The sequence below is a fragment of the Mauremys reevesii genome, linkage group 13 (genome assembly GCF_016161935.1).
Source record: "Mauremys reevesii isolate NIE-2019 linkage group 13, ASM1616193v1, whole genome shotgun sequence".
In the NCBI taxonomy this organism is placed as follows: domain Eukaryota; kingdom Metazoa; phylum Chordata; order Testudines; family Geoemydidae; genus Mauremys; species Mauremys reevesii.
This window is the reverse complement of record NC_052635.1, coordinates 42,748,703-42,775,576: the sequence shown is the minus strand read 5'-3', so window position 1 is coordinate 42,775,576 and position 26,874 is coordinate 42,748,703. Positions and strand designations below refer to the sequence as shown.

At 44.3% G+C, this 26,874-nt stretch overlaps 1 protein-coding gene across 1 annotated transcript in view; it reads right to left on the bottom strand.

The window, feature by feature from the left end:
• Positions 1 to 23,378, bottom strand: part of COL9A3 (collagen type IX alpha 3 chain) — a 67,235-nt gene extending 43,857 nt beyond the window's left edge. The window contains exons 1-8 of the mRNA XM_039497660.1: positions 23,202 to 23,378; positions 21,880 to 21,948; positions 15,894 to 15,929; positions 14,667 to 14,738; positions 10,669 to 10,722; positions 2,825 to 2,860; positions 1,052 to 1,075; positions 412 to 465 (exon numbers count right to left, since the gene is read on the bottom strand). Coding sequence (XP_039353594.1) covers positions 412 to 465; positions 1,052 to 1,075; positions 2,825 to 2,860; positions 10,669 to 10,722; positions 14,667 to 14,738; positions 15,894 to 15,929; positions 21,880 to 21,948; positions 23,202 to 23,267 — 411 coding nt within the window. The 5' untranslated portion in view covers positions 23,268 to 23,378. The remainder of the gene's footprint in view (positions 1 to 411; positions 466 to 1,051; positions 1,076 to 2,824; positions 2,861 to 10,668; positions 10,723 to 14,666; positions 14,739 to 15,893; positions 15,930 to 21,879; positions 21,949 to 23,201) is intronic.
• Between the last annotated feature and the right edge of the window lie 3,496 nt (positions 23,379 to 26,874).

The following is a 26,874-nucleotide window of genomic DNA, read 5'->3' as shown; positions in this document are numbered from 1 at the left end:
TGCAAAAGGAAGATTTGATCCAATATATTAAATGGCTTCATGCCAGTGACACACTTGAGCTCCAGGTGTGACAAATCCCCTGCCACAAAGAATGGACACCATTGTCACCAGCTAACCTGCACACATGGCATGAGAAACAAAGCCTTCATTCGCAGTTACAGCTTACACGCCCTGTAGACTTCAGCCATTAGAGGGCGAGATGACTGAGCAGCTCTGGCATGGTAGCTGACACATACCCACCGCACTAGCCAGTACAGGGAATGCATCTCCTGCTGGCCGATTCACAGAGCAAGTGCGGTGTCATACTCTCATTAATCTTCCCCAGTGCAGCAAGAGGCCAGAAATAGACCTTGTTCTTCCATGGCTGCAGGATGTTCAATCAATGGGAATTAAACAGCAAAGGAAACTCACAGGTGGCCCCTGAAGTCCGTTTCCACCCGGGAGTCCACTGGGTCCTGGAGGCCCCTGTAAAATAGAGCCAGAACATTACACATGCTGCTACCCAGCAGAGCTCTCACAGTACAAAAACAAATGCTTTTTGCTGCTCACCCCTCCCACTCTTACACCCCTCCCTTACACACCTTATCACCCCTTATCAGCCAGATGCTCCATATACAAACACAGACACTCCCTGGCTCCCTGTCCCCATGCGGGATCCCCTTCCGGGGAAAGCAATGAAATGTTCCCACCAGTTACAAAGCTGCTGCACTCTGTGGCGTCTCTAATTCACATCAGTGGCCAAACCGGCCTCCAGCAGTGTAAAGGTTGCATCAGGCCGGCCTTCGCCATGGCTTCACACCCACTGGATTTAGCACGGCTCAGAGCACCCAAGGATCTGGGTCTGTGGGTGGGTTTTGGGGAAAATACCGAAGTAGAACACAACCAATGTAATAAGTTAAACCCCCTTTTTGAGGCCTGGTCTACTCTTACAACGTAGGCCAACCTAGCAGTGTTGCTCTGCGGAGTGAATTTTTCACACCCCTGAGCAATGTAGCTAGGTTGACCCAACCTTCTAGTGTAGACCAGCCCTGGGAAAGATGCTGCTACTTACCGGAGGGCCAGGCAGTCCCTTGCCCTGAAAACAAAATGTAAAACAAAGAAAGATCATTTGGAAACTGACCACACAAAGAGTGGATCATTGTATCAAAAAACCACTTCCCCCACCCGCAACACTCCCCTAGCCCCTATTATTCTAATTTAGTCAGAAAGTGGAGCCAGAGACAGTTACTGAACTCTAGATTTAGGGTGACCAGATGTCCCAATTTTATAGGGACAGTCCCGATTTCGGGGTCTTTTTCTTATATAGGCTCCTATTACCCTCCACCCCCGTCACAATTTTTCACACTTGCTGTCTGGTCACCCTACCTAGATTTGTCGTCTGTATTTTGCATTCACTTTTCCTCTTTGTTGCCCGTGGGCTATTCGCTGCTCCAACATTCATCCAGTGACCCATCAACGGGTCATGTGCACATATGAGGGTAGAAATACAGCCCCCCCCTCCGGTTTTTTTAAACCTAGTTTTCTCTACAAATCTTTTGCTGTTGGGAAGCCACTTCTCTTGGCACCTGTTAAAAGCTACATTAAAAGAAAACCATCTCTCTGGGGATATGAAAAAAACAACAACTACCATCCCTGACAAAATAAGGACTGTGACCGAGTTAATGTTATGTGACCAGCTGCTGGCCCGTAAACACAGAGTTTAAGATATCATCAAGATATCATAGATTCCAAGGCCACAAGGGAGCACTGTGATCAGCCAGTCTGACCTTCAGTATCACATAGGCCATGTCACATGTGTGCGAGGTATGTTATCCCATCTCGCCTGTTCTGACCTTGGGAGCGGACAGTCTATTGAAAGTGACAAGCAACCGGAATGCTTGACTCTTTGTGCACCTCGATATTCTGCCTCCTGGTCATACGAAGAGAGGACCAGCAGGAGCAGCGGTGTCAGTAGCATGCGCTGACGTTGCACACTAAGTTAGTCAGGCCTGTTAGCTCCCTGGGCTGAGAAGCTGGATTTTTAATACCATAATAATCATCACCTTGGAAAAGGCTATTTGATTTTTCAGCATTAAGGAGCCAAGGTTTTTTAAATGCAGTATTTCAGCGGAGAGGTTCTATCTGCAATTAAACACATGCCCATCATTTAATTTCCTGGTAGGCTTTTTGAGGGGCTTTGTTACTAAGACATCAGTACTGATCAATGTGGATCTAGCTCTAAATTTTTCTGTAATACCATTGGTCCAAATAGCAATGGTTAAATGTGACTGCCCGGTAAATAAAGAGATCTTCTAACACAGCTGTGTGGATTTCAGAATTATTATAAAGTCTCTGAGGATGCTTAAGCAGCTGGATGGTTCAAGAGGCTGAACATTCTGACAGCTCCTTTTTTACAGGCTGGAAAAGACCTTATCTTGCCCAGCGCAATGCCCGATGAGTTGGCATATGTCCACGGCTGACAGGAACCACGCTGGGGAATTTATAAATGTTGGGCCAAAGCTCACTGAAGCAATAGAAAGTCTCCTACTGACTTCAGTGGGGTTTGGATCAAGCCTTTGACAGCCAGAACTGGTTTTATATATTTTAAATATATATATTTTAATACAGACCCCTCCCGGCAACATCTCTACTCAGTACATGATCTCTTTTCATCTTTGAGCCCGTATGTTTGGTTCAAGACAAGATCCACATCTTTTCTTGCCCTGTGATCTGACCCTCGCAATGAGATAGCTGTCATCAAAACGGGCTTTGCTGGTACTTTACTATGGGGAATTCTGCACCTGTATTACGCTACACAAGTCTGCAAATTCTCAGAGTTACTTACAGCTGGTCCAGGCGGCCCTGCAGGTCCTAAAGCCCCCTGTAGGATTAGAAACATCAGAATATGAGTTAGCAGGTTAGGCCTCTCCACAGAAGTAAAAGGGGAGTTTCTAATCCAGATGTCAGCCTGGTGGCTCAGAGCATCCAGAACTCACCAGATCATGGGGTCACCTTCCTCTGGGGAAGTTCAGTAGCATCTTACACCACACACATGGCAAAGCGAGACTGAGCTCACAGACGTGAGTAAAAGACCCTTCGACATGTCTGATTAGTAAAATGATTCAAGAACGCTCTTGATGCTCAAAACAGAGCCTCTTCCCTACTCTCTTAGAAAAATCTGTGAGCCCAGATTAAAACACGAGACTCCACGAAGTGAGGCTAAATATGGGGAACCACAACACACAACAGGCCACAGATTGGTCACTGGGAATCTTTAAAGTTAGCTACAGATAGAGGGAATCTCACTGGCTCCCATTTGAAACATCCTGTTCGTAATTACTTCATGCTGTGGACCCGAGGGCTATATCCGAAATCGTTGACAGGATCGGGACCCATCTCTACTGCATTTTATTAATTCATCCCTTTCCCATTCAAGCAAAGATGTTTAGATTCTGGGACTTGTCTCTTTTTGCCAACTATTCTGGTGTTATTTCCCTCTTGCTTTTGCATTCCAAACCTTAAGCCTGATTTACAGTTTTCTGAGCATGTTTGCAATCTTAAATTTTATCCTAAAATTAAATCACTGAAGTTGCTAAATTTCTGCTTCATTACAGATAATGAGACAGACTGCTGGGCTTTTTTAATCGCTTTGTTGTGTTCTGAAGATGCCAACGCTGGAAAGAGCCTATGAAATTAATCACTGGTTAATGCTCCAAAGCAGACTAAATGGAAATGGAAAAATGAATGACGAAAACACTGTTCCCTGCATGGTGATTCCACAGCCACTGAACACAATGGGTTACAGAATGGCCCTTGTTGCCATGTGAAATTACAGGAAAGATTTGGGCTTATTCACATTGGTGTTGAGGGCAAACACACTCCCCTCTGTCTGAGTAAGCAACAGTGCTCAATGGTGGGTGCTGAATCATACAATTCCCCAGCCGTCTTCCCTACAAATATCTGGAGACTCAGAGGGCTTATCTATAAGCACAGTGCAGTACTGACTATAAATAAAACATTAGCCAGCAATACGATAAGTCTCATGGCATAGATGATCATTCATACTAATGCCACGCACAGCGGACTGTAATGTCAAACAGGGTTGTCATCCCCACCTTCTAAAAACTGGCAACAGGTTTGTATTTCTCTAAGAAGACTCCATGACATCTTTAGCGACTCTGGAGTCCTCGCTCCTGCAGGCCGGGATCTGCAAAACTTTTTGGTGTGCCAATATGCCCAAGATCAGCCATTTGCCTGTGTAGTTAACCTACCTTAAAATCTACACTGTACCGGAACAGTCAGCAGCTACAAGCCTTAATGCAGTAACTGATCCTGGAGCTTAAGGAAATATTTACACTGCACACTAAACCCAGGCTCCAAGTCAGGTTTGAGCCCAAGCCCCCCTTCCGTCCACACACACATCACTTTGACTCCAGACGGCAAGTATTCAGGATCCAGGCTGTGGTGGGGAAGGTGGGTCAGAGCCCAAGTCGCATGGTGACTCAGGTCCTAGCCCTGTCATTGTGCAGTGTGGACACAGGTCAAGCCGCAAGTTGGAAGTTCTTCATATTCTCCATGGATGTTAGCATGGCTGTGAGACTCAAGTTCAGCAACAGCAAACCCAGGTTTACAATGCAGTGAGGAGGCTAAAGCGAGGGCTTGGAAACATCCAGTCCACAAGCCCGGGTCCCATAGTCCCGGGCTTACAACGCAGTTGATGCACCGCTAGTTAGCTAATACCTGCCTACTGTCATATCAAAAATGACCTTCATCAAGACACACTTTTGGGTCCTAAAATCCCAATTCAGTTTCTAAAGTGCTAGATTGTGAGCCCCTAGTGTGGAGCAGCCGTTGCTGTTGTATAAGGAGGTAACTACGGGAACCAAAGGTTATCTTCCACCTGGGAAGGTGGGGACAGATCAGGGAATCGCACGCTTGACTGCGGCTGACAGCAGGTGCTGGTTACTACTGTGTCGATAAGGTTTAAATACAAGCTCTCTGTGCTTGAGATCACACCCACACGCACCCTTGCCCTGACAAGTAGCCCCACTGAAATCAACACGGCTATTAATGTGAGCAAAGGGCTCGCAAACAGGCCCAAGTGAGCTGCCTAATGGTGCAGCTGATCAGGACCAGTTAACAAAAATAGTATTAGTAATAATTGAATGTATAATCCGCCAGCCCTCCCGCTGGTGCTGAGGAAGCTGAACAGCAATGGAAGACTCAACCCCATTCGAAACCATCATAAACCAACAATAATATCGAAAGGCAAATAACGTGTCACCATGAAAAAGGGGGTGGGTCCAATATACAATCTGATACATATTAAACCTGAAAAACACCCTAGTGGCAGCTTCTCCCTTGCCTTAGGGCTGCTTTCTGCCACCCTGCCTGCCCAAAGCAGCCCTCCAGCGGCATCCTCCAGCAATACGTCTCCAACACGACCTCCGCCTCCCTGCTTGGAGTCAGTGTAGGGGGCACATGCAGGGAAACCAGAACTTGGCTGGGGCTTTCCTACAGCTCAGCAATTCCCAGCTGCTGTATCAGCCCCGCAGGGTCACTGATGGCCACTCTCAGTTACACCCAAGGACCAGCCCGGTGCACAACCATACCAGGATCTGGGCTCAGTCAAAGATGTGGGGATGAGCTGAGGCAGACATCCTGGGGGAACGAGTTCCACTCCCTAGAGGCTCCTGTATCTACCAGTGAGAATGGAATAGTTTACTTCTTAGCTCAAATGACTGACACACACACACACGAATGCGCACACAGGATCATTGTCTACAGAACATAACTTAAGGAGCTGTGAGGTACCCAGGAACTAAGGGTTTATACAAATCTGGGCATGGGAAATGCACGGGAGTTCCACAGAAACCGGCTTCAATGTGAATCTCTTGGCATTTGGGCAAAACCTCAGTAGCTGAGTATTTTTAAAGTTTTCATTTTTCACCACCATTGTTAGTCTTGGAGAACAATTTATTGGTCCAAGTAACACAGCATCTGGCCTTCCCATAGCATTGCTACCACCTGGGAAATGAAATAGCATCAGGAGACCAGCTCTCGCGTTATTTCAGTGCCATCAATGGCTCCAGGAAGCTTGAAAAAGTCAATGAAATGTGCAAACACACAAATATTAGACCCCAAGCCCGACCCTCTTTTCTACTGCCAAGAGTTTCTGCTTGAATTTAGCTGACTGATGTTCTCAAAGTTCTTAGCCTATTCTTAACCAGAAAGGAGATTTAGCTGTGACAGGGTAAGGAAAATACAGCCAGACAGCCGATAACAGCAGGTTGACTTAATTATTCATGTTAACAAGCATAAGGGAAGAGAGGAGGAGGAGGAGGAGGTGTGCCACTCTTATTCAACGTGAATGCTAGTGAGCTCATCTTTTGTTTAATGGCACCAACACAGGCCTCACGGTGAATTTTTCTATGCTGTGTTGATGCTCACGATGCGAGATACAACGGCTTTGTTCTCTGCGCCTACAGCTCTTTACTTGCCTTGCTACTATTGTTCTCAGTTGCTGCGATTCCAGGGTAAAGGCAGAACTCAGAACAGTAAATGAGGAGGTGGCAGACTCAGACACACAACAAGCGATGTCTTTATTTATAGGACATTTTAAACGTAACGCTCTGCCAGTAAAAATCGCCATCCATATACACAAGAAGCCCCACGCGAGTGGAGTGCTCGTCTGTTACATTCGCTGACTCTTGGGATTCTCAGGGTCAGATTGCCACAGGCTCACGAAATGCTTGCACAAAATCCATGCCCAATTTGCACGTGCAGTTCCCATGACGGCACACACAGACAGTGGATTCTGCCAGTGTGAGTGTGTGCAATTGTGCATGGTGACTGCATGCACAAACTAGAACAACCGCCCATGCCATTGTGAACTTAGCCCCCGGATTTTCAGAATTTCATCCACATAACTGCACACGTAGGTCCCGAGATTGAATCGGGCGGCATGCATAGAACCTCTGTGAAATTGCCGCTGGAGCTCCCTTTTCCTCCCAGCAACTCCCCAGGGAAAGAGCATGAAGGTCAGGTTCTCACTTGAAGAGTAGCCTTCGTGGGATTTCCTCCTTGTCTGGGGGAGTCTGTCAGGCTGCCAGAGGTGCCTTCGCACTCCAATTGCCTTGGCTCTGACTCCCCCCAAATCAAAAAAGAACAGTATTTTTTAAATGCTCAGTTTAGAAATGTTGGGGGGGGGAGTGAAAGCAGAAGCGTAGACAATAAATTGCAGGTGTCTCAGAGACGACACTGGCACAAATGCGCCTTAACAGCCCCATTATTTTCTACTGAGGAATTCTGCGTGTGTTTGGAGACCAGACCGTCAAGAGATATAGCACATACTCCTCTTTCAGAGCCTGTTAAATGAGGCTGGGGTGAACCAGTTCTGATAAAAACTCTCGCATGCCACCACCCAAAACTCAAACTGAACCAGAAGTGATTTTTCTATGGGCTAGGATTTTTTAAAGGGGCCCAAGGGTGCTTAACTCCTCCAGGATCCTTTAAACATGCCAGTCTTAGAGTTCAGAAGATTTCTGATGACTTTCACTTCAGGTTCTCTCTCCTGCCTTCCCATGTCCTGGTCCAGATTGCTGTCAGGAGTGGAAGTACTGAAATATTATGGCCAAGTATTTGGGTTCCACAGAACATGCCTGGGAAATGGAAGTGACCTTTATTTTCAGAAGGATTTAAAAGGAAGCCAAAAGACCCTCACTCAAGGGTTAAAACTTGGCATCCAATTTCTCAGCCAGGAAACCGTTATTTTAATTCAGAAATATTTGGGGGGCATTTTCTGAGTTTGAAAAGAGTCTGAAATTGTATCCAGTACAGAGTGTGATAACAAGACAGATGGACAGACCTGGAAAATAATCCAGTAACTGCTGGTGAGAATGTTTACTTGGTGATCCCAGGAAGCACTGCCATTCCACCCCAAGATTTCTGCATACCAACCCAGATTAGAAATGTTTTCCCTTATTAAATTTAAAGAGGATGGTTAAGCAAACAGATTTCTGAGGAGCCAAGTGCCTCATTAAGAAGTGTCATGCTAGGAACGGCTGTAATCCAATAAAAATCAACTCTGCTGCAAATGTCAACTCAGCCATTGTCCTACTGCATATTACTCAGGTTTTTTTCTGATCACTTTCATCTTTAACCCTAAAACCTTTACAACCACTGAGGACAAGGCTAGATGCTGCTCCTGTAAAAAGAAAATGTTAAGTTCCTGACACCTACTGAATTAAACCTGGATTCTGCTCCCATTGAAATCAATTGCATAATTCCCATTGACTTCAGCAGGGCAAGTTCGGGTCCTTAATACATAGCAATGAAGGTTCCTTCTACTTTTCAATGATTATAGGTCAATATGCAGTCCTGGAGCCAGATGGTGTGACTCAATTAAGTTCGGTGGAGGTGCATCAGTTAATAATGCATTTTCTGACTCAACTCATTCTCCCGATAACACTGTGCTTTCTCTTATGATTGGAAAATGATCTTACCATAATTTTTTACAGTGGGGCAATATTACTTCTGAATATACATGGATACAGTATATAAAATGCATGCTTAATATGCCATTCTAAATTCAGACAAATATAAATTATTCTGGGTTCTAGAAAGTAGCTGAGTCTTGGTATTTTCTTAGGGATGCACTGATTTATTGATGCATTCTACACTGTGTACATACAGTATAAAACACTAAACTTTAAACAGCCCTTTTAAAATCTTTTGATCTTTTAAATCTTTAAAATCCTTTGGCATCAGCAATAAGGTGATAATCCAGGTAATCTCATAGCCAAAATTAATTGTTTTCTTGTTTAAAAACTTCTCAGGGCTGACAATGCCATTGGTATAGGAACAGTCCTACTCCTAAAGTCAATGGGAGAACAGACCTAGAGTAACTGAACTATTTCATTAGGGTACTTGAGAATCTCTTTGCCAAACCAAGAGAGGCAGCCTTTATGGGAGAACAGAAACATTTCTTAATAATATAGTAACAGAAGCTAAAAATCTCTTGTGAATACATTGCCATAAGCCAAGCACATCTGTTCATAGTGACAGCCAGAAGAGCCTTTTTACCCACAGAGGCCCAAGTTTAGGAAAACATCCTTATTCAGAAAAGAACTTAAGTATGTGCTTAACTTTAAGCACATGCTTACATCCATTGAAGACAGTACGCACATGCTTGTATTGCATTGACTGCAACGGTTCTTATGTGCTTTCTTGAATAAGGGCCAGAGGAAATGAAGTTAGAATAACAATGCTGCATTGCTAAAACTGTTTTCAAATTCAACAATTTCTTCCCCTGCTTTTATTGCATTGACTATAAAAAGACTTTCTAGATGGATCACTGACCTTAAAAAGATGCTGTAAATGTCAACAGGTCTAAAATTTGCACCATGCTTACAAACAGGTTTTCAAGACCTGGGAACACATGTCTAATCTGAACATACAGTTTGGTTGTTGTGTGTGCTAATCATGAATTTGCATGCTTCAGCTAAATGCTTAAAATGTGCGTTACTTTGCGCATACATCAAATTCTCAAGTACCCTGTTTGCACGTGGATATCAGGTGTGTGTGCGCTCAAATGGGCATGTGCAAATATGGATAACAGAACATGCAAATGAGGCATGTTTTTGTTGCCCAGGCCTTCTTTGTATTGAAAATCAGGGCTGGATCCTAGGAGGTGCCAAACATCCCCACTGAAATCAAGGATAAAACACTCATTGGCTGCAGTGGGAGCAGAGTTAAGCCAAAAGTGAGTGCATCAGAAAACCTCCCCCTACTTGTTGTGCACCTTCTGTTTTTATCGAAGACGACTGCAACAGAGATGGATTCTCAAGTGGAGAATGCCAGCACAGATGGGAAGCAGCCAAGAGCAGTTTTGCTCCATGACTGACAATGCTTGAGACCTAACACACTGTAAGACCTACAGCAGACCTCTCTCTTTCCCATAGTGCCCCTTGGCAGATTTCCTATAAGCAGCTATTACATTCAATGAAAAAAAAAATCTATCTGTGAAGGCTGTGACATCCATGCTGATGCAACTAATGATGTCACCATGTCAAGTGTGACCACAACCCAGGAATTAATGAAAGACACCAGTCTACACAACTGAGAAAAAAAAGCAGCAGTAGAAAAAATAACAGGACTCTGCACTCAGACCACAAATAAAGCCCTAATAATGGTATTTGGATAAACCTGGAAAGCTTGTTAATTGAATTTATGTTCTACACAGGCTCTCTGAATGCGTCAAGGAGCTAGTTATGCACCCAAAGTACCCTGAGATCTGGTCTGCTAATGGTATTTCCTTATCCGGGACATCCAAGACCAGGCACATACATGGCTCCCTGAGGCAATTAGAAACAAACCAGTGAAATATGTCAACACACACAAACACCTGAAATACAAACATTAGACCCAGTGCACAACCCTAGATCATAATTACATGGGGGGGAAAAACAATTCTGGGAGATGAGAACAGCAGTTGGTTTCAAGCATGCAAGGGGAGTACAGCACCTAGCACAATTGAGAACTGGTCCAGGACTAGGGCTCCTAGGTGCTAGAACTACACAAATAATATTCTAAATGTCACCAAGTTACAAAGAGATTTGAAATAACCATTGAGCAGCACCTTGGGAATATAAGTATAAGCAGACTAAGGATTTAAGTTCTATTACTTACTCTTTCTCCTGGTGGCCCGTTTGGGCCGGGCGGGCCATCAGGTCCTGTTAAACCCTGGGAGGAAAAGAAAGGCAGGGATAAGAGCAGAGAAGAAGACATAGCTAGAGCCTGTTGGAAACTCCAACCAATATCCCTGTTACAGAAGAGCTAAGGGAGTTGGGTGCCCAAATCCCATGAAATCCTGACAACCATCCTCTTAACGAGAAACCAGGGACGGAAAGTACGTGGGTCTCTTCTGCTCATTCAGCACATCTGGTGAAACATCCAAGTCAGTTACTGTTTAACCACAGCTAAAATTTGGGCCAAATTTCCAAAGCTAGGGCTAATGGGTGCTCATGCAGCACAGGGTGTGCTCCTACAGTGGCCACAGAACCCCAGAGTTGTGCATGCAATTATCTGATTTGCATATGTAAATACGAGTTTTTGCATACAGTGGGTGTATATATATTTCGGCTGAGGCACTTGTTGCACCTACTTTTGAACATTCTTGGCCCTTGAAGGTTTTGTCCTACTTTCATGATTAGATCCCTAATCGGATATTAAAAATAAATGTCTTCATTTAATTTGCCTCTAAAGTAAATGATCAAAACACATATGGTTGTTAAAAAAGTGTTATTCCATCAGTTATTCATTTTAAAATAGTTACAGCACTGATCATTTTAACTGAGACTAACACGTCACGAATGTTAAGGAAAAAAATCAATAGCCATATGTTTCTGTTTTTTGAAACCTGTGAGGTCCCACAGCCTGGGACTCAGATTCAATGCTTAGCTTTGTTTCGGAACAGTGTTATAGGGCCTGATCCTGCAAAGACTCCAGTGGAACTGCTCACATGAATGAAGTTATTCAGGTGTGTAAGTCCGGGCAGGATCGGGCCAGCGAGCAATTAAAATCCCCTTTTTAGGATCACAATACATTAGACAGCGCAATAGCAATACCATACCTTTATACACAAACGTCTTTCATGTGCTGCAGTATCATGAAGGGCCTTCAATACTCACTCTAAGTGGTATCCTACACTTTGAGTGACCTATTTCTTGGAGTAAACTGCTGTTAATGGGCAGGTGTGACTCAGTAGGACTCAAGATACTTACTGTGTCCCTATAAAAGGTACTAAAGAAAAGGAAAGTTTTAAGGTTAGAGTCAAATATAGGCCATGGTTCAACATCTTAGAGGGAGGAAGTAAGACACTGCAAGACAGAGGAGGCAGTAGAAATACAACATCAGGTCACAGATTGGGTCCACCATGGGGAATGGAAGGGAGAGCATGCAGGAGTCATGGAGTGACTGAGCTTGGGACAAAGTTGGATGGAGTGGAGTGAATCCACAGAGATGTTAGGAAACCAGGAAGGCAAACATGAATTGGGTTTTGGAGACGGACCCAGGATTAAGTGATGAAGGATGGGCTGCTATTAGTCACAATTCCTAGGCCAAGAGTGACCTGGCTGTAGCACTGGACTCTCTGAAGTATCAAGAATGGGAATTTAAGATCATAAAAGAGAACTGTCATGGACAAGGAGGAAAGTGATCAACATGTGAATAAGGGATTTCCGCATAGTCAGGGTTTGTGTAAGGACCAATCCAGGGAGAATTCCAGAGAGAGTGACAGACGCATACAGAAACAGAAGAGGTGGTGTGAAGAAGGCAGTTTGGTTTAAGGCTGAATCCAGGTTTTCGGGCCTTGGAAGGAAAGTTAAGCAAAGTGACAGTGAAATCAGAGAGATGAGATAACACGGGGTTTGGTTGGTTTGGTTTTTTACCTAGGAGAAGAACTTGAGTCTTTGAAATGTTCAGAACTAAGAAATCACAGTGTAGTGAGGACCTAATTGAGCCATAGAGCAACGGGAGACAGAGGGCTCAGGCAGATGTCAACAGATATAGAGTGGGGGGCCATCGCCCTAGAAGCAATGTTCAAGCCAGCAACAAAATAACTCAGAGGAAGGAGACAAATGGAAAATGGGAAGAGGCATGCGCTCCATAATGGAGGACAACAAGTGTTAAACATTTAGCTTATCAAATATACAGGATAGTTAGGAAAACCATAAAAGGAGACTGATGAAGACACTGGGCTAGATTCTCAGTGGGTATAAACAGTCATAGCTCTATGAAAATCAGTGGAGCTATGACAATTTATATGAGCTGAGGGACTATCCCACAGCCTTTTCTCAAAGCATTGGAAATTGTCCAGAGGAAAGATGGCTAGTATAACAAGCCATCAGATCAGATATAGTGAGAGAGATACGTGCTCAGAAGCAGAAGCAGGTGATTAACCACCCAGAAGGGCAAACCTCATTAGTATGTAAGGGTCAAAGACCAGAATGAAAGAGGTTCTACAGATTGTGTAGGAGGTGAGAGAAGACAACCTCCAGAACCTTGCTGGGGAAAGGGAATGGACAGTAATTACAGAAGCAACTGGATAGATAAAGGGACACTGCCAGGGAGTTTAGAGCCAAATTTAGGTTATCTTTAAAAAAATTACTAATAGTAACAAGACATGTTTTTATAGGCCACTTTTTAAAAAAAATCAATTAACTTTATGTTTAAAGATTTCCTCGTAGTGTTTGCCACCCGAGCACCATAGCATTGCACATGTTCAGATAATCTAGTTTTGTTTTCCTTGTTTATGTAGTTTTTACCATCAGAATTTCACTCAGCTGGGAGAATGAAAACAGACATGATGTATTTTGAGTCAGTTTCACTTCCAGGTTCTCGTAGTACAATGCTACAGCATTTGGCTCAAGAGATGTAGAGCTGTATGTAGGGTGATCAGATGTCCCGATTTTAAGGGACAGTCCTGATAATTGGGGCATTTTTTTATATAGGCTCCTATTACCCCCCACCCCCATCCCGATTTTTCACACTTGCTGTCTGGTCACCCTAGCTGTGCATAATCTGGTTAGATGCTTGGTGGCAGACAGTCGTCGTATGCTAGGCTCGGATACCCGCAATTCTCTGAATGCAGCTGCTGTGCTCTCATCAGGAAGGTAGATATGTGCCAATTTTAGGGCAGGACAATGCACGATGAGCTACAGGACAGCAAAGAATAATGCCGTGCTGCAAAGTCCATGGCAGACTGGCCAGTTACGGTTTCAGTGCTCCACCATCGCATTCAAACCACTAGATCTCATACTAGTAATTGGCTTTTGGTAGCACAGTTACCACCAGATCACAGCCTTGCCTCATTTGCACTTAAAGCCAGCTGCACACGGACTCTAACAAAGCACATGCATTAAGCCTTGAAGAGCCACTGAATCCAAAAATATGAATTGGTTTACAACATTCTTGTATTTTGAAAGGACTTAACTGACCAAACGTTATCAGTCTGATGTTTTGTTTCCTCAATCCTGAATCAGAAACGTGTCTATTTTCGTACTTGATTATACAGCAGCCATATCAGTGTTTCCATCTTGGGATGCCAAATTACTGAAAGGACCGAAGACATCTGGCACCCTGAAGAGGTTTATTCCGAACCTACAATCCACTTGCAACGGAACCTGAAGAAAATCTGAACTCCTGTAGGTTTGGTTACTCTTGGCTCACGCCATTGATGCGTCAGGTGGGTGCAAACGGCCCAAATAAAAGGAAGACTTTGAGGCTTGCACAATAAACACCTGATGATGTAAATGTTCTCCACGCCTCAAATCACCTGCAACTACAACAGCCAGAGGCTGTTCTGGGCCACTGGGAGTAACCATGAAGAGAGACAGTGCTGATCGTACCATCAAAACAAGTCACTGACAGCTAGTGCCTAGGATAGACCACTGATGCGCTAAGTTTTGACTACGTGCTGATCAAAACATGTTGCAAAACCGAACAGCAACTAAAATTTGCTGTTTGCATTGATCGCGCATAAGGTTTCCCTTGGCGCGTAAGAGACAGATTCAGTTCAGCACCCACATCTGCTGCCCGGGAGAGTTAGTGCAAGTCGACAAGCTGCTTTGGGCTCATGCCAATGTAAAATATTTGATCAATCCAAGAGAAGAAGCTGAAATACTCACATCCACTCCAGGAAGGCCAGGTAACCCTGCTTCACCTGCCTTTCCAGGCTTCCCTGGTGCACCTTTCGGCCCCTAAACCAGATGAATAGACAGCCACTGTTAATATAATAATTACAGAAGCATGCTATAACTTGATACAAGATAGAAGATGATCAGCTCATTTCTTAACATGCTAAATTTATATCCTGCAATGCAGGAAAATGTCTTCAAAATAAATTGTTTTGATAATTAATCTACAAGTATGTAAATCTCTAGACACTTATGTGCTTTGGTTCATTTTTCTATAAACCTGGTAATTGCTTGGCACAGCTTTCTTCTCATGCAGTTCCATGTACGTGTACTGATCCCCATTGCAGCCCCGAGCACAAGGGGGCATCAGGGTGTGGTTGGGGGTGTTGCAGCTGGCACAATTCTGAGGAGACCTAGGACCACTCTAAGATGCCTAGGGAGCTAAAGAGGAGCCTGGATGATCTCAGGAATGGGGAGCCACAAAGGTGACATAATGCTAGCACTATTCAGTTTTACGGAGCCAGAGTGGAGGACTGAGTCCCGCATGTTTTGCCACCGACAGCAAAGTCTGTCACAATATTTCATTTTATCTCTGAAGCTGCTTACTCACCATTTTTGTTTGCACATTTTTTCACTATGGGCCAAATTTCCAAGCTTGATTTTACAGTCCACGTTTGCAGGTAAAACTCAAAGCAGTTGCAGGAGTGGCCTACACTCATTTTCAATGTGCAAAAGCTGCATTTGTGTGTGCAAGCCAAGCAACCGGAAGGATGCCCAAATGACGGTTTGGACACCCAGAAACAAGTGTGCAAACTGGAGACCAGAGCTGAGAGTGCTGCATAACCATATGAAAACTCTGCATTTACATAGTGTTCTTTCTCATGTTGAAAGAACTGTAAAAACAATGTCTGCAAAGAGAGTTCAATGACAATACAAGCCCTTTAGCTCCACTATTCTGATGCTTTATCCCAGATCCTCTGCTCTCCTAACTATGAAACAGGAAAGCATGTTTCTTCTTAAGGTCAGTGCTGACTCCATGCTGCCGGTTGTTCTCAGTTTGCATGCCAAACATGCAAATAGGAGTTCTGCTGCGGACTGAGAGGAGAAAGTGCAGTTTGTGACCCTTGCTGCTGAAAAATTAGGGATTCACATACATTATTCCTCGTAGCAGATTTACAAGCGAGAGAGTAAATTAGTTGTTGATCAGTAAATACTTACTGGTGGGCCAGGTAAACCAGGTGGGCCAGGTTCTCCCTAAAGGAATGAAAAAAGACAATGAAACTGAAATCTCTCCCTGTCACAGTCTCTTTGCAGCAACCACATACACACTCATTAGAGGTACATTTCTCTCCCCAGGCCCACTTGGAGAATTGCCATGACTTGGGATGACCTACACGTTAAAGGGTCTGCCCGGGACTCATTATACGCTAAGTCATTGATCCCGTCTTCCTCTGAAACAGGAAGCTCCCTGATCCAATCTTCCACATCTCTGAGGGCTGCCAATTTTGGTATGACATATTCCTGGAAGTTTCCTCACATGACATAATCTTTAATTAAAGATTAAGGGATGGTGTCCCTAGCCTCTGTTTGCCAGAAGTTGGGAATGGGCGACAGGGGATGGATCGCTTGATGATCACCTGTTCTGTTCATTCCCTCTGGGGCACCTGGCATTGGCCACTGTCGGAAGACAGGATACTGGGCTAGATGGACCTTTGGTCTGACTCAGTGTGGCCGCTCTTATGTTCTTAAAGATTAATCTTTAATTCCTGGAGACTCCAGGACAATCCTGGAGGATTGGCAACTCTATCTAGCAAAACCCACGTGTTATTCACCGCAACCTCTGGAGAGAGAGGTGATTCAGTTAACAGTTTTCATTCATGATAAATAGTTTTCAAGTACATAGAAGGTTGTTACAAAGAGGAGGGAGGTAAATAGTTCTCATTAACCTCTGAGGATAGGACAAGAAGCAATGGGCTTAATTTGCAGCAAGAGCGGCTTAGGTTGGACATTAGGAAAAACTTCCTAACTATCAGGGTGGTTAAGCACTGGAATAAATTGCCTAGGGAGGCTGTGGAATCTCCATCATTGGAGGTTTTTAAGAGCAGGGTAGAAAAACACCTGTCAGGGATGGTCTAGATAATACTTAGTCCTGCCATGAGTGCAGGGCACTGAACTTGATGACTTTGAGGTCCCTTCCAGTCCCATGATGCTGAATGCTGCTCAAACAGCATAATTTATCCCAGACCCTTCCAGGAATAATTTACACTCTGGGAGTCCAAAGTAAGTAAGTTAGTTCCAGGGCAAAGAGATGGCTGGGGCGGGGGCCTATGGCTGGAATGGAGCAGGCATTAAATAAATAATAACCCCACATTGCCTTTTTAATTTATTTTTTGGTAAGTTCCACTTGAGGGGGGGAGGTGAGAGCTGCAATTTTCCTTAGGAGGAGATGCGGAGGCACAGGAGTGGCTACTGAGTAGGGTGAGCGGTGGCCATCTTTACAGGGGAAGTTGTGAAGACAGTAACCAAGGTGGAAGAATTTGAGAACTGACTCTATGTTTACTGTGTCTGCAACCATAAAGTTCCTTTGCAAATCTCTAGGCTTGGACCGGCTGCCCTGAGTCAGTCAGAGTGCAGGGATTTGCGTGTTGCGCGGCTGTTGAGAGAACACACAGCTTGGAGGGTCAGTAGATAGAGGGAATCTTTGTGCTCTGACTTGCGGAGGCCATTCCATTGCAGTCCTTTGCTCAGAAATATGCCACAGATAGGTGCCCTTATCTGAGCTGGGGAAGAGCTTTTATAATGAAAATGAGGGGGAAAGTTATGCTGGGATGGCAGGTTTTGAATAACAGAATGAACAGCAATGTTTTATATCCTCCTCTAGATTATCACCATCACCCTGCCCCCTTCCCTACAGGCCTCTGTGATACTGATACGTGGCAGCAAGGTCACAGCATTAGAGAAAGCCACTCAGGAACAGTTCTCCTGTCTTATGACCTGATCACACGTTGGGATCTGCTATCGTGAACCCCTGTGGGGTCCCCATTTGATTTCAGGGGGATTCTGCCTTCGCACTGGGGTCTGTGCTAGCAGAACCCATTCAGAATCAGAACTTTGATCAGCGTTTATACCTCTGGTGGTAAATCACTATCATCCTTCTTAGTGAATTAGAATCGGTGGCTGTCAGTAGTGGAATAGTTCTCCCCTGTTTTACATGAGATGGAAGTAAGTTTACTTCGTCTCTGCCACCCTGTATTAAAGTCAGACCAGAGGAGAAATGTCTGTTAGAGAACTGACAATGGCTTTGTAACAATTGCATGCTGGAAATAATTCAGAGCAACAACTCTTAGGTGACTGGTTTAATCACAACACACCCTTTGTATTCTTGGGAGCTAAGCAATTACCTCGTTACAGATCATGGAACATGCAGTGTTCTAAAGGAGATAATTAGAGGAGGCTTCAATGGGATTGAAAGTGAGAGGCAGAAGCGAAGCAAGGAGCTTTTGGAAAGGGTGCCAATAGCACAGGGTTCATTTAAGGTTTATCCAGAGTTGGCCTGAATAATTTAGTTGTGTGTTCTGTTCTGTTCATTGTTTGAGGCCTATAGTCAGCCGTTGCTGCACACTTCTGCAGTGTACATCTGACCGCAAATGCTCTTTAGTAATTCTGCACACTCATTTCTCTAAAGCCATCTATGAACTGAACGTGGCCAGAATGGTTTTAGAAAATAACAGGGGAAAAAAAACCAAAACACATGAGGAAATCATAGTATCTTAAAATGCTCAAGAAAAGTTCAGAGCATGCCTTTGAAAATGATCTCACTCGTATAAAATAATAAGTTATTTCTTTACAGTATTAGAATTTACACAGCTGCTCTTTCATTAAAGAAAAACCAGCCCAGATTTCTGACACAACTTCAATAGGTTCCTCTATATTCAGAGCTATAAAAAGGCACAGCCATGTGGGATTACACACCTCACAACATCTTCTAAGAGAACCCTGGCAAATGGTGGTCCTTAAATTATGCTGGTGCACTCGATGCTAACCACCGAAATATTGACCCTGATGATCTGAGTCAATGGGATTCCTTGCAGACTCAACGGGTGGAGTGATACGAGGCTCTGACCCTGAATGACTGATGAGCATTTCTCATTTATTAATACACGACAGCATGTTTTCCTTCTTTTTGCTCCTGCTGCATCCTTCTTTCATTCAGTTAAGGACAGCCTATGAGAGAAATCCTGTCTTCCTTACATGGTCAAAACTCTCACCAACCGCCCTCTGCAAGCCATGAGCTAGGTCTGCAGGGTTTGGCTCCCCTGAGATTTAACTCAGTCTAATATTATGATCTATCAAGACTAGCTTCAGTTGATTAATTACTCATTATTATTACCTGGCCTCATCCTGCAAGGTGCCAAGTGCCCTCCAAGTCCATTTCCTTCAACAAGTCCCTAAAAATGTGCAAGCGGTGCTCAGAGCTTTGCAGGATCAGGCCCACGTTGGACAACGAGAGCCAAGTTTTCATGAATGGCCATTAGTTAGGGATGTCTCCGTTTCTGGGTCTCCCACCTGAGACACACGAAGCCCGATGCCTCAGAAGTGCTGACCATCTGCAGCTCCCGCTGACTTTGGCTGGAGTTGGGAGCACTCGGGCCAGTGGCGTCTCAGAGTGGGGCCCAGAACAGAGGTTCCTAGAATTACAGGGCACGTTTGAAAGCGTGGCCTTGGGTTCCTTGAAGGGAAACCCAGTCCCTGTAGGGTGAGGAACAGCATTTTGTTTCTTTTTGTTTTAAAACAGCCGACACGTCTTCAAAAACATCTATCTAAGCAGACTGCCACACTTTGACGACACTGATTTGCCTGCATTGTGACATGAGGTGGACAAATTGGAGAGCATCCAAAAAGAGCAACAAAAATGACAAGACCTTAGAAAACAAGGGTTTAAAAAAATTGGGCATGTTTAGTCTAGAGAAAAGAAGACTGGGCAGGGGCGGAATTGGAGTGATGAGGGGAGAACGGGACCTGATAGCCACCTTTAAAACAGCCTTTTACATATTTGAAGAAGGTTATCAGTTGTTCTCAATGTCAGCCCATGGAAAGATAAGAAATAATTGGCTTAATCTGCAGCAAGGAAGATTTAGGTTAGATATTAAAGAAAACTTCCTAATTATATAATGAGTTAAACACTGGAACAGGTCATCTAGGGAAGCTGGAGGTTTTTAAGAACAGGTTGGAAACGTATCTGTCAGGGATGGAGTAGTTCTACTGAATTCATGCTTCAGTGTGGGGGGCCCGACCTAGATGACCTCCTGCTGTCCCTTCCAACCCTATATTTCTGTGACTCTGTGGTATCTTTGGATTATTAAAATCAAAGGACGCTAACTTCTGTTTATGCGGGAAATTGTTTAGTGGGAATGGCACAGTATTTGGAACATAGGAATTGCCATACTGGATCATACCGGTCATCCATCGAGCCCAGTATCCGCTCTCTGACAGCAGCCAGTAACACCTGCTTCAGAGGAAGATGAAAGAAACCCAGCGGAACGCAGTAACAGAACAGCCTGCTTCCAGGAAAAGTTTCTGCCTGATCCCCATTAGTTAGATGATGGTCTATGAACTGGAGCATGAGATTTATACCCGTCCTAAAATTCTTGGTCTTCTTTTAATCCTTATTATCATCACTCTTTACCCATAGAAATATCCAATCCTTTTCGGAATCCTGCTGAGCTCTGGCCTGCAATAATAACTTGTGGCAATTAGTTCTGCAGGCTAATTGTGTGGAAAAGAACTCCTTTTGCTATCTTTCATTTTAAATTGCCTTGTTCTTCTATTACAAAATTTCAGATAGAAATTCCTGACCTATCTTCTCTAAACCATTCGTTATTAAAAACTAGGATAAGATTATTTAGTAAATTGGTTTCCCTTAGTCTAGTGAACACATGGAGGGAAATGGCTACAAAACAATGAGGTTTTCACTGGGGCCAGCCTTGCAAAATGGTCATAAAAAATTGCAATCACCAGCACAAAAGCTACTTGTTCACCCGTTACAGGATGCAAAGGAATAAACCTTTTTTTTAGCTTTCTCATCCAAAATAAACTAACTTGCATGGGAGGAATAGAATTTCAAAAGGCTGCTTTTAAGGCCCCATTCTGACACTCTTACTCATGATGAGTAGCAAAATTACTCCACGAGTAGCTCAAGGAGTAAGGTGCTACTCAACATGAACGAAGAGATCAGAATCTGATCCTTAGTATTTGAGATATTAATAGTCTCCTTTGAAATCACCTGAACCGATTTTAATCCACTATGATAGGTGTGGAAGATAAGACTGTCTTTATCCAGTGGGTATACATTTCAATTCATTTCAGCTGAAACTTCAACTAAAAGAAATAGGATAAGATTTCCTCCTTCACTAAATTCTGCAGTAACTCAGATGCTGACCCTGCAGGCACGGGGAAGGGTTAATACTAAGGAATTAACCACCAAAAAAGTATTCCCATCGATTTAATTTGCCTCTTGCTACAAACTAAGGACATTTAAAGTTCCAAGTGGAATCAATGGGCCAGATTCTGATCTCCATCAGATGGGTGTAAATCTGGAGTAATTCCATTGAAGATAGTGTAGCTAGAGTGGTGTCAAGCCAGTGTGAGTGAGATCAGCATCCAGCATGGTATATTTAATTCAGCTTTCTAGGGCCTCTCCGGAGAGCCAGGTGCTTGACACCTTTTAAAACAAACAATTGTCTAATGGTATAAAATACACAGTATTGCACTAAGCGTGCAATAACAACACCCAGTATAGTAACTGCTGCACTAAACCCACCACTGTCCTCCACCCTTTAACCTGCACCCTTTGCAGATGCCAGGGAGAAAGCGTTGCAGGAGGCCCGGAAGATTAACAAATGCTTGTTGTACACACCAGCTTTGTCATAAACTCCCACTTGGCACTGAGGACTTGATCCTGCAAGGTGCTGAGCAACTCCTAGGCCCTGAGCACCTCCAGACGTAACTCAGCCTCAGCAGGACAGAGCCCCTTGGTTTCCTTGCCTACGGCACATGGGCTGTTAATTCGGTCCCTCTGAAGTGCTGCCCAAATGCCTGGAGCCTCTCTCTGGACGACAGGAGGACTAGAAGAATTCCTCTATGAAATGTGCCCTCCCCTCGCTCCACCCCCAGCTCAGCCTGCCGCCTGCTGCTCAGCACTCACATCTATGCCTTCCTTGCCAGGTGGTCCAGGGAGTCCTCGTGGTCCAGGAGGGCCTCGTGGTCCTGCTCTCTGGAAGGGATGGGGAGAGGGAACGGAAGAAAAAACACACACAGTAGGTCACAGATCACAGCGCGACTCCAGCTCCCCTTCTCTATCCCTTGCTTCCTCTGAGCCTGTCATGATCTTTCCAGACTTAATCTGCTAAGAATCTAAGCACATCCTCGGTGCTTCCGTGAGACCCAACCCATCCCCATTCAGCAGGAGCTATTTATTGAATGGGAAGCTTACAGTGAATCATATCTGCCCTGGCTCCAGGAGTGTCTCTAAAACGGTTCCCAGTCACTCACAGTGTAGACACAGAGAAAAGGCAAAGCCAAGTTAGAATAATCAGCGTGTGCGGTTGGTATTAAAAGTGACATTCACATTCTGTATACAACCAGGCAGCAGAAGAGATGGAACCATATAGTTAATGTCTGAAGGGGAAAGTCTGAAGGAAGGCACAGCTAAAGGGACTTGTGTGTGGGGGTTTAGCTCTTAGGGGTGTGGGAGAAGTGGGGATCCTATAAAGGTCTGCTTTGTGGAAAGAGCTCCAGAGGGTACCTGCAATGCAGCTTCAGGGAACAAAGGTTTCATTGTGGAGCTAGTTCTGCTCACAGCAGATGAGGGTCAGCTCAGAATTCCTGAGCCAGGCTGCAAAAATTCCTTCATTAAGGCAATGAAAAATCCTCCCCCCCGAGAACTTTCCTGAACGATACACACTGGAAAGTTAACACCACTACAGGGACGTTTGCTACGAATACACGTAGCTTCACCTGAATGAATACGAATTAAATGTGCTTGTTCCTAAACATGTCTCAAAAATAGATCAACTGGGCGGGAGGGAAGGGGAGAGGAAGAAAAACCCTGAATGGGACGAAGAGGTGGAGCACAGGGGATTTCTATTTAGTGGGCAACTTTGTCTTTTATAGTAAAACAAAAATATTTTTTCCTAAATCACCGTTTCCTTCTCCTTTTCCTGAGGCTTTTCCAACACGGCTATAAACCAAACTATGAGGACAATTCTTTTACACAAAGTTTAAAGTGGCAGTTTCCATATCATAGGACATGAAACAAACCCCTACCAGTAAACACTTCTGCTCTCACCACTAGGCAATATGCTCTCTGACACACAAAACTTTCAATTTTAAATGAACAGCAATTATCTGGCCTGCTGCAATATGGTGCACATTTAATCCTGCTGCTATGAGACCCTCTGATCCTTATGTATTTTTTCCATCAATAGCTGGGATTTTTGGCCAGTAGAAGTAAAGGCACATTCTTACCTGAGCTGAGGATGTGGCTAGTAGTTGAAAAAGAAAGAGCAGCCCAAGAGCTGAGAATCCAGCCATGGTCTCCACGCTCTGCCTCTCTTCAGTGAAACTAGCCCCTTTCTCTTCTCCTGGTTCCAATGGATCTCTCCTTCACCTCCCAGATCTCAGCTCCCGAATGAGCCCCTCCGTCTCCAGATAAACCTGAGTCTCCAGCTGGAGGGGGCAGAGCTCAGAAGCACAGGCAGGCGAGAGGGGCTGAGCTCAGAGAGAGAGAGACCAGGTTTCAGGAGGGGGAAGGTGGGGAAAGGGTGGGGGCAAACGGCAGAGTGGCACAGTCAGTTATGAAAGGAGGCACACATTCACCGCACAGACAGACAGCTCAAGCCAACTGAAACAGGGAGGGGACCTTTCTAACCAAGGAAAGGCTGGACTTGCCTTAGTTAAATTGTCACTCAGACAGATAACCCTAAGGAGACAAAATTAAAATCCACCATCCCTAGACCCAGATGTTACTTTGGTCTCACTTAGGCCAGTGAAAAGTAGTTCACAATTCACTACCAAACTTAGTACTAGATGGATGAAAGGTAACAAAAATGAAGACTTAGTTAATGTCTGTGGATTTTTATTTTTGTGGAATAAATGCAGGTATCCCTATAAAGGCACGGCTTTGCTTCACTAAATGCTTTATGGATTTGTGTTTCTTGGAGACTCAAAGTTGATGTCTCTGGTTGATTTTTGTGTGTGCGCTTTATGTGGCACTGAAGAGACAGCCAGCATAGTGACGAGAAGAGCAAAGAAGAGGAATGTAGGAGAAAGCCACAGAAAGCTGAAAAGAATAAAACAAAACTTGCCTTTGAGATATTTTCACTACAGGCGTGTGACACTGAGAGGACGACAACAATCCAAAAGTAGATTATCTGAGATATGAGCACATTAGCAAGGCTCACAATCCTACAGATGGCTCCGCATTTCCCTTTACGTGTTAATTCAAGATGATTTCATCCAAAGAAGGGGACTGTCTGTGAAAATCGGGAAGTGGAGATGCACTGAGGAAAGAGACTCATTGCGATTGAGGGGTCAGAGATGATCATTATGGTGCAACCGCACTCTAGCTCTTTTCCCTTTTTGAATGAGAAGTGTGTGTGTTCCCGGTACAGAACAGAAGAGCCTGCCCACCTCTCCTTATTCCATCTGCCTACCAGAAAGTTGGTAGAAAGCACAGAGGAGGGAGCTGGGGACCGAGAGGTGGGGCAGGGGAAATGCAAATCCCTTCAAAAGCCATGACCATGCAAATTTCAGAAAGCGGATTCATGGCTTTTCTTCCCCCTCCCCTCCAAGCAACAATGCACTAGTCTCCTAGCGTGACCACTTGCTCCCAGAAAAGAGATACAAACATACAGTGGGTTAATGTGACATGTGTGTCTAGTGGGGATGAGGAGGCAAAAATCTGTGCTTATTACAAATAGAGATGGTCCCCCCCTCCAACAAAATATAGCAAAAATGTTTTGTTTTCATTGTTCCAAGCCATAAACTCCACTCGGGAACCAATACGCAGCAAGGGCTGCCCCCAAGCAGCAAGGTCCTGTGCTCCAAGTGAAATACACTGATTAGGTGAGCTGCCAAGCTATACACCTGCTTCAGCATTTATTTAGGGTGTGGTTCAATAGCACCTTGCCCTAATCCCAGCTGGAGTTATCACGAGGGCACCTGGATGGTCGCCTCTGTGGCACAGCTCCACGGGCTCTAACCTCTCCCCTTGCTCCATGGTGTTTGTGGGGGCTAGTACTTAAGGTACAACTATGGGCTGAATGACCATGTGGCAATGGAGGGAACCCGTATGGAGTTAATACACCTCCAAGCTATACCAGCAGTGATGCTGAACCACCCCCAGTGATTTTATTTATTCCAGTGCTTCACTACCCTGACAGGAAGTTTTCCCTAATGTCCAACCTAAACTGCCCTTGCTGCAACTGAAGCCCATTGCTTCTTGTCCTAGTTTATTTAGTTAATGAGAACAATGTTTCTCTCTCCTCCTTGCAACAACCTTTTATGTGCTTGAAAACAGTTACGTCCCCCCTCAGTCTTCTCTTCTCCAGGCTAAACAAACCCAGTTTTTTCAATCTTCCCTCATGGGTCATGTTTTCTAGACCTTTAATCATTTTTGTTGCTCTTGTTTGAATTTTCACCAATTTGTCCACATCTTTCCTGAAATGTAGCACCCAGAACTAGACACAATACTCCAGCTGAGGTCCAATCAGCATGGGGTAAAGCAGAATTACTTCTCGTGTCTTGCTTACAAGACTCCTGCTAATACATCCCAGAATGATGATCACTGGGGTTTTTTTTGAAGCAGTGTTACACTGTTCACTCACGTTTAGCTTGTGATCCACTCTGACCCTCAGATGCCTTTGTGCAGTACTCCTTCCTAGGCAGTCATTTCCCCATTTTGTTGGTGTTCAGCTGATTGTTCCATCCTAAGTGGAGTACTGTGCATTTGTCTTTATTGCATTTCATCCTATTTACTTCAGACCATTTCTCCAGTTTGTCCAGATCATTTTGAATTTTAATCCTAACCTCCAAAGGACTTGCAACCCTTCCCAGCTTGGTATCATTCACAAAGCTTTGTAAGTATACTCTTTATGCCAGTGGTGGACAACCTGCGGCCCATCCGGGTAATCCGCGGGTGGGCCGCAAGAGAGTTTGTTTACACTGACCATCCGCAAGCACGGCCAACCTGCCCCCAAAGCCTGTGATAGTCTGGAAAATGAAGCCAGGACTTCCTGAACCAAAAGGCAATCCTTCCTTTCCCTTCCCAGTGTAGCAGTAAAGATTATTCTGCAGCATCACAGACAGCATCTGCATAAAAATTTTGTATATATTAAATTACTCACACTTATTTTGCAAGTTAAATTTATCATGCCACAAGTGAGAGCTAAAGAGATAATATCCCTGTCTGCATGGCAATTAGGAAAAAGAAATACTAATTTCAAGCTCCATTAGAGAGAACACTTAAAAAAAAAAAAGTATTGTTTGTACTGGACAAGACACCAGTCTAAGAAGTTTTTAAATCCTGTTAGGCTAAAGCATAACAAGACAGCTGAAGGGTTATCCACCTGTGTGCAGGCCAGGCAAATATCCAAAGACATGGATGTTGGTGGAATCTGGGGCAAATTGGGCCAGCCAGCAGTTCAGATTGAGGGGGTATCACTCCCCAGATAGAAGACAGGCATAGGTGCCAGGCTTCCTATCCTATGAACAGTTCTGGAGGACTCCTAGTTATGCAGAGTTATGTTAGAGCGGGCTGCTGCTGCATAAGTTGTATGCTTGGGAGAGCTGAATGAGAAATAGAGAGGGGTAAAGTTTGTGTGTGTTTACAAGGAAGGGAACTATGAAAAGGGATGAATTAGGACAGATCTCACTAGATCAACGAGGCCAGAACCAAGTTTAGAATGCAGTAGATTACCCACAAAGAAGTTGCAGATCCCTCCCCACCAAGATACGTTTTTCAGATGTGCAACAGCCTGCAAGGTACTCAAAACAGCCTCACAAGTGAGAGCTTGGTAATGCACTCTTCCTTCTCCTCCTCCACATGTGAAAAAACAACACCCACAACTGGCTTGCATTAAAATCATACTTTAATATACATTATACTGAGATCTCATTTAAAACTCATCACCATACAAGA